The following is a 15,966-nucleotide window of genomic DNA, read 5'->3' as shown; positions in this document are numbered from 1 at the left end:
AAGATTCCACCCTGCTCCAGCTCCCTCAACAGCCCCTAAGGCTAGAGCTGGATGAGGTCCTCACCCGGGAAGAGACATATAAGGCAATTGAACAACTGAAAAGTGGCAAAGCAGCAGGTTTGGATGGAATCCCCCAGAGGTCTGGAAGGCTGGCGGCAAAACTCTGCATGTCAAACTGCATGAGTTTTTCAAGCTTTGTTGGGACCAAGGAAAACTGCCTCAGGACCTTCGTGATGACATCATCATCATCCTGTACAAAACCAAAGGCGAGAAATCAGACTGCTCAAACGACAGGGGAATCACGCTGCTCTCCATTGCAGGCAAAATCTTCGCTAGGATTCTCCTAAATAGAATAATACCTAGTGTCGCCGAGAATGTTCTCCCAGAATCACAGTGCGGCTTTCGCGCAAACAGAGGAACTACTGACATGGTCTTTGCCCTCAGACAGCTCCAAGAAAAGTGCAGAGAACAAAACAAAGGACTCTACATCACCTTTGTTGACCTCACCAAAGCCTTCGACACCGTGAGCAGGAAAGGGCTTTGGCAAATACTAGAGCGCATCGGATGCCCCCCAAAGTTCCTCAACATGGTTATCCAACTGCACGAAAACCAACAAGGTCGGGTCAGATACAGCAATGAGCTCTCTGAACCCTTCTCCATTAACAATGGCGTGAAGCAAGGCTCCGTTCTCGCACCAACCCTCTTTTCAATCTTCTTCAGCATGATGCTGAACCAAGCCATGAAAGATATCAACAATGAAGACGCTGTTTACATCCGGTACCGCACAGATGGCAGTCTCTTCAATCTGAGGCGCCTGCAAGCTCACACCAAGACACAAGAGCAACTTGTCCGTGAACTACTCTTTGCAGATGATGCCGCTTTAGTTGCCCATTCAGAGCCAGCTCTTCAGCGCTTGATGTCCTGTTTTGCGGAAACTGCCAAAATGTTTGGCCTGGAAGTCAGCCTGAAGAAAACTGAGGTCCTCCATCAGCCAGCTCCCCACCATGACTACCAGCCCCCCCACATCTCCATCGGGCACACAGAACTCAAAACGGTCAACCAGTTTACCTATCTCGGCTGCATCATTTCATCAGATGCAAGGATCAACAACGAGATAGACAACAGACTCGCCAAGGCAAATAGCGCCTTTGGAAGACTACACAAGAGTCTGGAAAAACAACCAACTGAAAAACCTCACAAAGATAAGCGTATACAGAGCCGTTGTCATACCCACACTCCTGTTCGGCTCCGAATCATGGGTCCTCTACCGGCATCACCTACGGCTCCTAGAACGCTTCCATTAGCGTTGTCTCCGCTCCATCCTCAACATTCATTGGAGCGACTTCATCCCTAACATCGAAGTACTCGAGATGGCAGAGGCCGACAGGATCGAATCCACGCTGCTGAAGATCCAACTGCGCTGGGTAGGTCACGTCTCCAGAATGGAGGACCATCGCCTTCCCAAGATCGTGTTATATGGCGAGCTCTCCACTGGCCACCGTGACAGAGGTGCACCAAAGAAGAGGTACAAGGACTGCCTAAAGAAATCTCTTGGTGCCTGCCACATTGACCACCGCCAGTGGGCTGATATCGCCTCAAACCATGCATCTTGGTGCCTCACAGTTTGGCGGGCAGCAACCTCCTTTGAAGAAGACCGCAGAGCCCACCTCACTGACAAAAGACAACGGAGGAAAAACCCAACACCCAACCCCAACCAACCAATTTTCCCCTGCAACCGCTGCAACCGTGTCTGCCTGTCCCGCATCGGATTTGTCAGCCACAAACCAGCCTGCAGCTGATGTGGACATTTACCCCCTCCATAAATCTTTGTCCGCGAAGCCAAGCCAAAGAAAGAAAGAGAAACAATATTTAATCTTGTTATGCCATCTATTAATATCAATCATATTTGTATCTTTCCACATACTAACAATACATTTTTTCACTACAGATAATGGTAAATATACAAAAGCAAGTTGAAATTTATATCCTGTAATATTTAATACATAACTGAAATATAACCCTTCAGGTAAAATCATATCTCTACCAGACACATGCTTTACCAAAGATCAAATTTGATAATAAAAAAAAACAAAGAGTTCTTATCAATACCATAACCAACCCTCATCTGATCAATAGATAAAAAATTTACCTTCTTTAAAACAATCTCCCAAATTTTCCACACCTTTAAATCTCCAATGTAATAAACTTCGATTATGTATTGAGAAAGAAATAAGTTGATTATTATACAATGGAATCAAGGCCGACAATTCACCACTAATATCTATCATTTTCTTTTTCTTTGTCCATAACTTCATTAAATGTTTTAATATAGGTACATTATATTACTGTAACAATTTTACATTCCATCTAAACAAAAATTGGTGCATTTAAGCCTCGAACGTTAAAAGTAACATCGAACATTAAAAGTAGCAAACCTCAACTTTGACATATCCACTAATATTACTAAGAACTAACAATATCTATATATAAAAACTCAAAGTAACATAAATAGGCCCTCCAATAGGAGAAAAAGAAACCACAAATTAAAATCTAAATAAAATAAAAATTAAAAAAAGGAAAAAAAAGATAAAGTAAAAAAAAACCCAAAAGAAACTACCAAAAAGTAGTAATCGCTAAACCAAACTTGGGTGTGGATCACCCACCAGTGGCTGATGACTAATAGAGCATAGAGCAAATCTCTCCCTCCCCTGCCAAACAAAGAATAACAAGATATCATAATGACATAAAAATAAAGTAAGAATAAGTAGGTTCTTCTATTCATCCAAAAGATTCCAAACTCAACGACCCCACCTCAGGAGAAATTAGACTCTTTTCATTCCCATTTCTCCCATTTCTTCCATTTCCAGAACAACCAGATTTTTCTTTAGGGGACAATGGTGGACTACGTCTTGATCCTCGTACATCTGGCAACGAATCAGCAAAAAATCATTGTTTCATGCTCATTCTCAAAAAACCGAGATTGAAAGTCTCCACAAAACACCTTCAACACTGCCGGATAACGAAAAGTAGACTTATAACCTTTACGCCACAAAACTTCTTTAACTGGATTAAATTGACGCCGACGTTGAATAACTTCTTGACTCAAATCGGGATAAAAAAAACTATACTCTTCTGAATCACTAACGGAACTTGTCGTTGTCTCGTATTTTGCACTGCTTGACGAAGTATCATTTCTCTGTCCAAATAATTCAAGCATCGAATTATCACGGGTCTCGGTGATTGATCAGGCGGAGGTCTTCTTCTTAAGGCTCTATGAGCTCTTTCCAATACCAACCCTCCAGAGAAAAATTCTTGTCCCAATATTTGTGGGATCCATTCTGTAAAAAAATGAAGATGATCTTGATCTTCCATACCTTCCGGCAAACCAACAATCTTCTCATTGTTCCTTCTACTTTGATTTTCCAAATAATCTACTTTCCTCTCTAACTCCTTTTCACGTTCTCGCAATTCTTTAACGGATTTTTCCACCTCCATCACTTTTTCTGTATTAGAGGCCACTTGCTGTTTATATTCAAAAAAAGCAGACTCAAGTTTTTTTAAATCTTCAGAAAATATTTCCATTCGTGTATTAACTGTAGCGAATTCTGACTTCATACTATCTTTTATTTGAGCTAACTCTTGCAATATCGGCTGAGTAACAGTACTTAACAGGTTAACTTGTAGTTCAGAAAGACCCGACCCTGTTTTCTTAAAGATAGTGTCAGAACCAGATAACGGCAACTTCTGCTGCAGCTCAACAGCAGGCACTTTAACAGTCTTACTGCGAGTTTGAACTCCCAACGACGACACCCTGACTTCCTCAGGGGGTTGATGCTGATCTCCCCCCACAACTCGCTGTTGTTTCAAGAACTCACGGATAAGATCAAGCTCTTCAGATTGAAGTACTGCTTGAGTGGTTTCAAACAATGGATTCATTTTTCTGCGAGCTCCCTCTGCCGTTGGCAGACTGCTAGAATCAGGATCCACTTCTTGGGAACACACACCTTCCTCCTGAGAACGAGTAATTGCAGTGATATCCTTCTCCTGGTAAGTAGTAATCATTTTTTTTCCAGCTCCCACAGGTAATCTTTGTGACTTCGAGACGGAGAAAAGCAAATCTGAAGTCATAGCAGTTTTTTCAGGTCCTGAATCTTCCACACTCCAAAAATCTAGTTTCTTCTGCAGTTGAGGTTTAATCTTTTTACCATTAGTAGCCATAACAATTCCTTGATACTTTAAACTAAGTTTTTAAAAAAAGTTTAAACTTAAAAACAAAGAATTTAAAAAGGGTTCTTAAAAGTCTGGTCAGAGAGGTCGAGATTACATGTCTAGACTCTACGCCATCTTGCCACGCTCCCCCACAAAAGACAAAAATACTACACTGAACAAATTTCACTTTCATGAACAGATAAGCCTTAAAGCATTTTATTTTATTTTCTGTCACATTCTTTTAAAACATTTAACCATCGCTGCCTCTGCAGGTCCCTTGCCACCAATGAAGCAACCCAAAAGATAAACAATAACACTATAGGCAATTAACCCTTCCTCCCTCATGTTTACAGATAAAGCTTCAGATCAGGGTGACTCTTACTAAGCAGGGATAAGAGAGTCACTCCAACAGCGAGCAGCCTCAACCAGCTCTTCATCCTGGGCGACGCCATTGTTGTTTCACAAAACTTTATTCAAACAGCTTCTACAAGCAAAGCCCAACCATGGCACTCGTTGGCTGAATATTTGCTCCCATCTTCACCAAAGGTTTGTGTGTTACTTCAGACAACATTTACTTTTACAATTTTAAAACTGCACATTTTTAATCTATTATTTTATTCTTACTTATTTTAATTTTTAAAATGTATTTTCCCTCAAGTTTTTCTGCCGGTTGCTTAAGGCTGCCAGTTGCTTAAATTCTGGATACAGAAGTCCAAAAATCCAGATGCCAGAAATCTGGACCAACTGAGAATCCAGATTTTGAAAACTCTCAAACTTTATAAATTTAATGGGCTTTTGTGTCCTTGCGCATCACAGATGCACAGTGGCAAGTGTCCACTTAATTTTTCTTTAAAACTGCTCATTCTAATAAATTAAGTATGCTCTTTTCTAATAACCAAACTATCAAAATATACCTGTTCACCTCTTCTATATTACTCCTTAAATTTGAATTTTAGAAGTTCTGCCTGAGAATTCAAAAGTTCAGGCTGACCCGGATTTTCAGACTTCTACAGTACCAGGAGTTTTACTGTAGATGACCTTACTTTTTAAAAAAATATTTTATTTATAAATTTAAAACAGTAATAGATACATTCAATTCCAGAAATTATTTTGAAAAATTATACATGTGGTATATATAATCCCACCCCACCAACCCACCCTCCCACCTTCCCTCCCCCCACCCTCCCACCTCCCCTCCCCCCCACCAACCAACCCTCCCATCTCCCCACCCCCATCCCCTTAAAAAAAAGGAAAACTGGAGAATGCCAAGAATATAAAACATTTATACTATAAAATCTATTGGAGGTTACCAAGAAGTGACGTCTTCAGAGTGTCTATTAAACATGAAACCAAAATTTTGTAAATATGGGTGCCATATATTCCAAAATACATGATATTTATCACACAGATTATAAATAATCTCCTCTAATGGTATACACTGTAAAGTTCTGCATGCCATCTTTCCATACCTATTCCTTACTTCCATGATATTGCAATATATTTCCTAAAAATTGCTAAAGCAATCAACACAAATTTAATTTGATAGATATATAATTTGAATTTTGTCCTTATAGCCTTAATATTACTCAATTAAAATAACATCGGATCCTGTGGGAATTTGACCCCAGTGTAGATGACCTTCCTAGAACTCCCATGAATTGACTGCATTATTTGATCTGAAGGATCAAGTGAATTCTTACCCTGGTGGACACTGGGGAGTGGCAACATCTTCACAATCTTCCTGAAGCCAACTTTTCAAACCTATGGATAAAAAGAGATGTTCAATAAAAAAAAATGAAATCTAATACAAATTTCTTGAATAATTCATATAAAGTTTAAAACCTTGCGTTATTGATTCTTAGTTAATTTTGTGCCTGTCTCTTTAAGAGAACTATTGTTTGTAGTGTTACTATAGTGACTATGATGTAATGTGTTGTAACATGCACCTAGGCTAACATTTGCTCTTTTTTCAACAAGATGTGAAAGAAACATGAGAACGAGAAATTTTTCTTTAAATTTTGTATTTCTATTTTTTTTTTGCATCTCTATATACCTTTGTATCTTTATACAGTAAATGCTTTGTTATTCACCATTATGTAAGTCTTGTTGTGAAGCTATGGAAGATGTTTATCTGTTTTATCAATGAATTAAAACTACATAAACAACCACAGAGTTTGATTTATTGGATTAAAGAATCTAAATTTGGGATATCGCAGCGCATGCTTTGAAAGATTATACTTTGAAATTAGAATATATTAAAATAAGGAAAGTGTTGTCTACATATTGATTCAAAGAAAAATTTAATTGTGAACTTTGTTCAGAAGAAAGGCTCGTCAAATTTGTCTAAAAGAATTAACAACTTAATTTAAAGCCAAGAGACATTCATGCTATAATAATAGAATATTCTAGAAGTCTGTGAACCTTTCTGTGAATTGCACAGTTTGAAATTGAATCAAAGGCTGGCCAGACAGTTTGCATCCTTGAAAAAGATAAACCACAGCTGTGGAGGCAGAATTGGCAGAAAGCCCAGAAAATGTTCAGTAAACATAAACATTAAGATTTTTAAAAAACTTGTGTGTTGAACCACAGAGACAATTCATCCAGCAGCAAATCTCTTAAAGGGACCAAGTAAGATATAAAATTTATTTACAATTCTCAGGAACCAGGAGAAGCCAGGGCAGAAGCCAGGTTGCAGTGTGAAGAAACCAAGATGGTTAAGAAGAAGTCTCATCAGGTGAAAGACCTCGAGCAAACAGATCCTCTAAAGAACTGTTTGATCATGAGTTGAGACAAGGGGGACCAACAATGCTTGGCAGGAGGTTGGAGCCAGAAGCCAAAGAAGAAGCAGCTTCAACTAGCAAGCAAGAAGATGACACTGTCAAGGCACTGCAGGCCTCATTCACTGGCTTAAAAGTTAATGGAACTGGAACAGATGAATGTATGCTGCTAAGTCCCATTGATGCTGTCCAACCAAAATGCAGAAGATTGAGAGTCAATCAGTGGTATCTGAAAGTTCAGATGTAAATCCTGATGATAGTATTTCCAAGATTGTAATTGCAGGAATATCCTCAAAGTCTTAAAAGGCATCTAGAGCAAGCACAGCTTCCCGTGCTTCAAGCATATCATCTATGCATGCTAAGGCACAAGCAGAGTTGTCTACTGTCTGTGCACAACAACAGTGGTTGGAGAAAAGATGTGCTTTAGAGGATAGGGAGGTTCAAATGAAGAATCAGCATCTGAGGCAAGAAGCTGAAATGAGGAACTGGCAACTGAAGATACAAATGGCTAGTGAAGAACAAAACAGATTATTGAATAGAGAAAAGACTAGAGCTTGAGGAACAACATGCTATGAATAGGGTCAAAGTGAAAGCAGGCTTCAGTGGCAATACCCAAAGGGCTAGCACCTAACATTCCAGCAGAGCCATGGGCAACACAGCCACAAGATTAAAAAAAATACTCAAGCAAGAAGCCACAAGTGTCACTGCCAGTGCTCAAATGACAATGACCAACCCTGTGGAAAGAGCTAGCGACATTCAATCTCTTTTGAGTGCACAATATATGGACCTTCCCGAAAGGAGAGTATTTCAAAAAAATTAAACCATACGAGTTGATCCTACTCAAGAACCAGCTACAAGTAAAGGACCTCCACCAATACCATCACTTACAACCCAAAGATTCCCATCAATACCATCATTCTCAACCCAAGGACCTCCACCAATGCCATCACTTACATCCCAAGGATTCCCGCCAATGCCATCACTTACAACCCAAGGATTCCCACCAATGCCATCATTCTCAACCCAAGGATTCCCACCAATGTAATCACTTACAAGACAAGGTCCTACACTATGGCACCAGTCCAAGATCCATTTTCTCCATTCACCTCAAGACAGCCACTGGCAAGCCATGGTGGACAAGACAATATAATATCACTTACGGCAAAACAAAACAAAATCATTGCTGAATTTAAAAGAGGAAATTCAAGAGAAATTCTTCCTTTCATTTGGAATATGCAAATATCATGTTGGGCATGATAGCCAAGGGTTATGTAGAAAAGGAATCTGAAGATATCTTGGAACATAAAGATGGTTAAAAAAAATGGTATTTACCTCATCATGGAATTATACATCCACAAAAGGAGAAACTACGTGTAGTATTTGAAGTATCATTTCAAGGAGTTTCATTGAATTCTCAATGTTTACAAGGTCCAGACTTAACCAGTACTTTTATAGGTGTTCTGATAAGATTTTGTAAAGAGCCTATTGTAATTGCTGCAGATATCGAAGTGATGTTTCATCAAGTAAAAGTACCATCAGAAGATCGTGATTTTCTATGATTGCTATGGTGGCCTAATGGTGATTACAGTAAAGATATGATTGATTACAGAATGACAGTTCATTTATTTGAAGCAACTTCATCACCTAATTGTGCAAATTTTGTTCTCAGGAAATGTGCTGAAGATAATGAAGAGCAATTTAGTTCTCAACCTATAACCATCATCAGAAATAATTTCTATGTTGATGATTGTCTCACTTCAGTGCTTGCATCAATGAGTGTTATATTTGCTACTTGGAGCAAAGTACATTGTTCAATGTACTTAAGTTTCTCAAAAATGTCAATCAAGTAACTTACATAAGCTTTGCCATCTGTTGTTAGCAAGAGCTTCATTTCAGGTTTGTTCCTCAAAAACCTTGCTGAGGAGTTCAAATAGTTCCATAAACCTTTTGAAGCAGTTTCTCTTTGACAACCACTTTACTTCAGTGTGAAGCAATATCCTCACATGTTCTGCATTTTTAACAACACAAATCTGTTCAAACAGACATTCGTATTTGGCATTAGCTTTGATGGCATTGATACAGGTGATCACAGAATTCAGTAACTCATGTAGAACAGGGAAACTTTCTTAGCAACTAAGTTTTCTCGGTGGATGACACACTGCACAATCAACATATTTGGATTTTCATCCTTCATTAATTTTAAACATCCTGGATTTTTTTTTACCCATCATAGCAGGTGCACCATCTACAACACAAGATACAATGTTCCCCTTTGATATTTCATTTTCATCTAAATAATTTTTGAGCTTGCTGTAGATATCAACTGGAGTTGTGGTTGTTTCTAATGATTCACAAAACATCTCTTCTTGAAACTCTTCCTGATCAATATATCTCGCGTATGTCAATAACAGAGCCTCACTATCCTATACGGTAGATTCATCTAGCTGCATTGAGAACTTTAATGATTCCAACTTCTCAATAAGCTGTTTTTCAACATTTTGACCCATGCCATCTATTCTCTTGCAGGCAGTACTATTACTCAATGGAAGTGCTCAGACACCTTTGTCATCCTTTTGCAGAACTGTTTTGATAAACATTGATATTGTGGATTTAATCAGTTCCTCCACAATCGTATGATTCTTCCTATGTTTTGCTATCAGCAGAGAAATTTCATAACTACTTTCAAGGGTACGATTCAGGGCTGTAGTTTGCACAGTGAATACTGAAATGATTTTTGATCAATTTTCAAACTCCTCTTTCAGTGATTTAAAATATTCCAATTTCAAATGGTCATGGTTAGGATGTTTTACCCTCAAATGAGCTTCAAGATGGTCTGCTTTCATTGATTTATTTGTTAATGTCTGTTGGCATAATAGGCAAAAAGGTGCACGTTCATTGTATACAGCAGGTATAAACCCAAACGTTAAGAACTCCACAGAATATTAACGAATCTTTTGCTTGCTTGGTCTGCTTATTTTGAATATACAACAGCGCGAGCTCCCTGAAACAGATTAATACAACAGCGCAATCTCCCTGAAACAGATTAATCTATATTTTATTATGTCTTAGAATTTAAAAATGTAATAAAAGTAATGATCTAATCAAAGTAATGACCCTAAAAAAACATGAAAAAAAAACTAGCAGTTTCTGACATTTTTTCTCACAGAGAGGGCATCAAAACTGCACTAGCCTCGTGCTTTACTTTCTGGAGTCCCTATTTTTTTCCCCTGATTTTGGCGTACCCCCTCAGGCTGGTGCCTCAGACGGACACCCCCCCCCCCATCAATAAACTAGTGCACAAAGATACAAAGACTCACTCACTACTGAACTGAAAAAGTGAAGGGGTATGGACGGAAACATGATTGTTGAGATAATTTGGAATGGATGGTAATAAGCCCAGTCAGAAAAATATAATTATAATGTTACTACAGTTGATCTTAGCCAAAAGGCCAAGAAACGATAATTATAATGTTAACCAAGGATAATAACAGTTAAAATAAGAGAGACAATGGAGAAATATCAGAAAAGCAAAAACACATGAAAATAAAAAGAACAGTGATTTTACTTGAAAGTTACCACAACTATGTTGTACTGACATGTTTTCAAGTCACATCTTTCACAAAAACATGTTTATTTTTTCAAAACAACCTTTTAATTATTTCCCAAAATATTCCTACACCCTACTAAAATACTCTTAAGATCCACATCCCACCAAGATATTTCCATGCCCCACCTTGAGAATCCATGAATTAGATGCTTCAATATATGCAGCAAATCAGGTTCCAAAGCAACTTTCAGTTCCCTGTTACAGACTATTAGAACCATAGAACATCACAGCCCAGAAACAAGCTTCTTCAGGCCTTCTAGTCAGTGTTGAACCATTTTTTTTTGCCTAGTCCCACTGACATGCACCCAGCCCATAGCTCTCCATTCCTCTCCCATCCATGTATCTGTCCAAATTCCTCTTCAATGTTAAAATTGAGCCTGCATTCACCACTTCAGCTGGAAGCTCATTCCACATACCCAGCATTCCCTAAACTTTTCCCCCTTCATTCTTATCCTATGTCTTCTGGTTTGTATCTCATCTATCCTCAGTGGAAAAGCCTACTGACATTAATATATCACCCTCCTAGTTTTAAATACCTCTATCAAATCTCCCCTTATTCTTCTGCACTCCAGGGAATAAAGTCTTAACCTGTTTAATCTTTCTCTATAGCTCAGTTCCTGAAGTCCAAGCAATATCCTAGTAAATCTTCTCTGCACTCTTTCTATCTTATTGGTATCACACCTGTAGTTAGGTGGCCAAAACGGCCTCACCCATGTCTTCTACAACTTTAACAGAACATCTCGACTCCTGCACTCAATACTTTGATTTATGAAGGCCAATATGGCAAAAGCTGTCTTTACAACTCTATCCACCTGTGACTCTACTTTCAGGGAATTACCTGTCTGTATTCCCAAATCCCTCTGTTCTACGGCACTCCACAGTGCATTACCATTTACCATGTACGTCCTTTCTTAAGTTTGTCCTTCCAAAATGCAACACTCACACTTGCTGCATTAAATTCCATCAGTCATTTTTCCAGCTGCTCCAAATCCCTCTGCAAGCTTTGAAAACCTTCTTTGCTGTCCACAACACCTCCAATCTTAGTGTCATCACCAAACTTGCTGATCCAATTTACCACATCATCACCCATATCACTGATATAGATGACAAAAAACAATGGTCCCAGCATTGATCCTTCAGGAACACCACTAGTCACAGGCCTCCAGTCTGAGAAGCAATCATCCACCACTAATCTCTGGCTTCTCCCATCCTACCATTGTTGAATCCAGTTCACTACTTCACCATGAATACCAGTGTCTGAACCATCCTCACTAACCTCCCATGCGGGACCTTGTCAAAGGCCTTACTAAAGTCCATGTAGACAACATCCACAGCCTGTCCTTCTTCAACTTTTCTGGTAAACTCCTAAAAAAATTCTATGTTTGGTTAAACACGACCTACCACAACAAAGTCATGTTATCTAACACTAATCAGTCCATGGCTATCCAAATAATTATCTATCCAATCTCTTAGAACACCTGCCAAAAATTTACCTACTACTATAATTTCCAGGGTTACTTTTGGAGCCATTTTTAAACAATGGAATAAACGTAAACTCCCCTCTAATTCTCTGGCACCATATTTGTGGATAAGGACATTTTAAATATTTCTGACGGAGCCCCTGCAATTTCTACGCTAGCCTTCCTCAAGTTCAGAGGGAATATCTTGTCAGACCTGGGCATTTATCCACACCTATTTGCTTTAAGACAGCCAACACTTCCTCCTCTTTAATTGGTATGGTTTCCATGATGTCAGTGCTTGTTTTCCTTATTTCCCATGTTTGTGTGCTCTTTTCCTGAGTGAATACTGATGGAAAAACCATTGAAGATCTCCCCCATCTCTGGACTCCATACAAAGCCAACCATTCTAATCTTCAAGGGGACCAATTTTGTACCTTACTATCCTTTTGCTCTTAATACACCTGTAGAAACCCTTATGATTTTCATTCACACTGTCTACCAAAGCAACCTCATGTCTTCTTTTAACACTCCTGATATTTTTTCTTGAGATTTTTCTTGCAATTTTTATGCTCCTCAAGTACCTCATTTGCTCCATGTTGCCTATACCTAGGATGTCTATTCTACGGATGCAGGAGTCTATTTAAGTCCTGTCTTGATCAGAAATATCAACCATCTATTTTCCTCCACTAATGCTGTGTAACCCACTGAACTCCTCCAACAGTTTCGAATTTGAACCTCGGTTGCTGGCGCGGTAACAGCATTGCACTCTCTGCTACACTAACGATGCCACCCACTTCCCATTGGTGTTGTTTCTGAACTGCAAAGACAGAGACTATTTGATAGCTCCAGTGGATCAATAAAATGGAAAATTCTTGGTGTTGATTTTAAGTAATTATGTATTGGATCAATTTACAGTGTTACAAAATTGATTAAAAAATGCAAGCGATATAATACAATAGAAAATACAAAATTTAATGATCTGCAAGACAACGAAAGTCTGAAAAGAATATTGAGAATGCAAGTTGAATCAGCTCACAAAATTTGACACACAAGAGCACATAACTGATCAGGATCACAAAGTTTAAACCAAAAAGGTATCAATATTCATGAATTATTTATTTCTTGAGACAACTGCAATTTGGGAAATTACCTTTTCACAATAAAGTGAGTGTTGTCTTTCAAATCCCTTTTTCTAGAGATAACAAATGCAAAAACATTACCCTTACAAATGGTGTTGTAGTCAGTGCAACAATCTTTCTTTTGGATGCAGTCATCAGAACACGAACAGCGACATTCTTTTAAACGCTTCTCTCCACAGCGAGACGGACCACAAGTCCATGAGTATGCTAAAACACAAAATTAATTCATTTAGAACATAATTTCAAATGAACCTATCAGCACTATTCATTAGAGAGTAGTTGGTGTTACTGAGGCAATGAGTTGGGTCATTATCATTTTATGTAAAGGTGCATAGATCTGTATCCACCCTGGGGGAGTAATTCTCCTCTATTGGCTCAATGGGCCTTGGAAATATTTCAGAGGCCTGGCAGGAAAATGGGAAGTAAACCCCTTTATCATCTGCCTCATCTTCATGGAGAGGATGGTGAATCTATAGAATGAGCTTTCCAAGACAGCTGTGCTGGGGCCATTCAAACCATGCATCAATATGTTTTTGGATATTAAGGATTCAAAGTATGAGGGGTTAGTGCAGGAATATTGCACAGAAGTGAAATAAACATCGAGCAGAAACAGCACCATATTAATCCAATGTTTTCAAACTTACAGGACCTAATATTGGCTTCAGACACTGGTCCTGAGGATAACCATGCAGGTAAACCACAATGCATGGGTTGATTGAAGAGGATTACCTGATGATCTCCACATGTCAGAATTAGAATACAGTCATGAACATGTCACAAAATTCATTGTTTTGTGGCATTACAGTGCAAATATTAGTATAAATTACATTTAAAAAATAAATAAATTCATGCAAAAATAGAAAAAAATGAAGTTATGTCTGTGTTTCATTGTTCATTCATAAATGTCATGGCAGAAGGGAAAAAGTTATCTTTGTTCTACCGGGTATTCGTCTCTATGCTCCTGTATCTCCTTCCCGATGGTAGCAGTGTGAAGAGGGCATGGCCTGGGTAGTGAGAGTTCTTAAGGATTGAGGCTGCTTTCTTAAGACATCGCCTCTTGTAGATGCCCTCGATGTAAAAACACACCAAAATCCTGGAGGAACTCAGCCACTCTTGTAGCATCCAGAGGATAGATATATTGGTGACATTTTGAGCCTGAGGCCTTCTTCAGGAAATAAGCAAAAAAGAGAAAAGAGACAGTGCTGGCTGGGGGAGACTGATGCCCATGATCGTTCAGGCTGAGTTTACAATACGCTGCAGTTTTTTTTTTCGTGTCCAGAGCATTGGCACCTACGTACCAGACAGGGATGCAACCGGTCAGAATGCTTTCCACGATGCAAGTCTTGGGTGACATGCCAAATCTCATCAAACTCCTCACAAAGTAGAGCCGCTGGTGAGCCTTCTTCATGATTGATAGACATGGAGGCCCCAGGACAGATCTTCAAAGATATTGACACACAGGAACTTGAAGATCTTAACCTTTCCATGGCTGAGCCCTCAATGAGGACAGGTTTATATCCTCCTGATTTCCCCCTCCTAAAATCCACAATCAGTTCTTTGGCTTTGTTGATGTCGAGTGAAAGGTGGTTGTTGTAACACCACTCAACTACCTAATCTAACTTACTCTGGTACACATCCTCATTGCCCTCTGTGGTTCTACTGATGGCTGTGGGATCATCAGCCAATATGCAGACAGTATTTTAATTGTACCTAGCCACACAGTCATGGGTGTAGAGAGAGTAGAGCAGTGGGCTAAGCAGGTATCTTTGAGGTGCATATGTGTTGAGTGTCAATGAGGAGGAGATGTTGTTTCCAACTCTTACTGACTGTGGTCTTCTGATGAGGAAGCCAAGGATCCAGTTGCAGAGGCAAGTGCAGAAGCCCAGGCTTTGGAAATTGTTGAGGGTATCATAGCGTTTACGCTGAGATGTAATCGATGAGGTGTAGCCCGATGTATGTGTTGCTGTATTCTAGGTAATCCAGAGCTGAGTGGAAAGCCAGTGAGATTGTATCTGCTATGGAGTGATTGTGAAAATAGGTGAAATGAAGCAGATCCAGACTTCTACTTGGGAACGAGTTAATTCTGGCCATGACCAACCTCTCCAAGCATTTCATCACAGCAGATGTAGATGCTACTGGGCAATAGTTATTGAAACAGATTACTTTACTCTTTTTGGGCACCAGAATAATTGATGAGGTTTTGAACCTCTGACTGCAAAAATAAGGGATTGAAAATGTCCATGAAAAGTCCTGCTAGTTGGTTGGCACAGATCTTCTATACTCCCAGCTAGGTACACTATCAGAAACTGGCAAGGGTTTACTCTCTTGATGGAAGTTCGAACGTTGGCCTCAAAGACAGATAACCACATGGTCGTCAGCTTTTGCAGAGATTCTTCTGGGTACCATCCAGTTCTCCTTCTCAAAACAAGAATAAAAGGCTTTAAGCTCATGATGTAATGGCCTGCAATCCCTGCCATTGCTGGAGAGTATGCACCTTTGACCCTAGCTTCCCTCGGAATTGCCTCTTTGCTGCCGATCAGTTTTCAGCAGTTTTCTCAGCACACTCCAAGACCTGGGATTAAACATCTCACTGTATAATTGGATCCTTTATTTCCTCACCTCCAGACCACAGTCAGTGAGAATAGGTAAGAACATCTCCATCAGAAGCAGAGCACCACAGGGCTGCATTCTTAGTCCCCTGCTCTACTTGCTTTACCCCTATGACTGGGTGATTCAGTACACATTCAGTACAAATTTGCTGACAATACCTCGGT

General features: G+C 39.3%; 1 protein-coding gene across 2 annotated transcripts in view; it reads right to left on the bottom strand.

Moving 5' to 3' along the window:
• Nucleotides 1-15,966, bottom strand: part of LOC138736879 (venom phosphodiesterase 2-like) — a 161,560-nt gene that overhangs the window by 93,765 nt on the left and 51,829 nt on the right. Inside the window, exons 3-4 of one of the 2 annotated variants that reach the window (XM_069887028.1) lie at nt 13,274-13,399; nt 5,910-5,970 (exon numbers count right to left, since the gene is read on the bottom strand). In XM_069887028.1, coding sequence (XP_069743129.1) covers nt 5,910-5,970; nt 13,274-13,399 — 187 coding nt within the window. The remainder of the gene's footprint in view (nt 1-5,909; nt 5,971-13,273; nt 13,400-15,966) is intronic. The other variant, XM_069887029.1, reaches the window with a different exon arrangement.

The sequence above is a fragment of the Narcine bancroftii genome, chromosome 6 (genome assembly GCF_036971445.1).
Source record: "Narcine bancroftii isolate sNarBan1 chromosome 6, sNarBan1.hap1, whole genome shotgun sequence".
Taxonomy (NCBI): Eukaryota; Metazoa; Chordata; class Chondrichthyes; order Torpediniformes; family Narcinidae; genus Narcine; species Narcine bancroftii.
The sequence above is the reverse complement of the archived record's forward strand: the minus strand, read 5'-3'. Positions and strand labels throughout refer to the sequence as shown.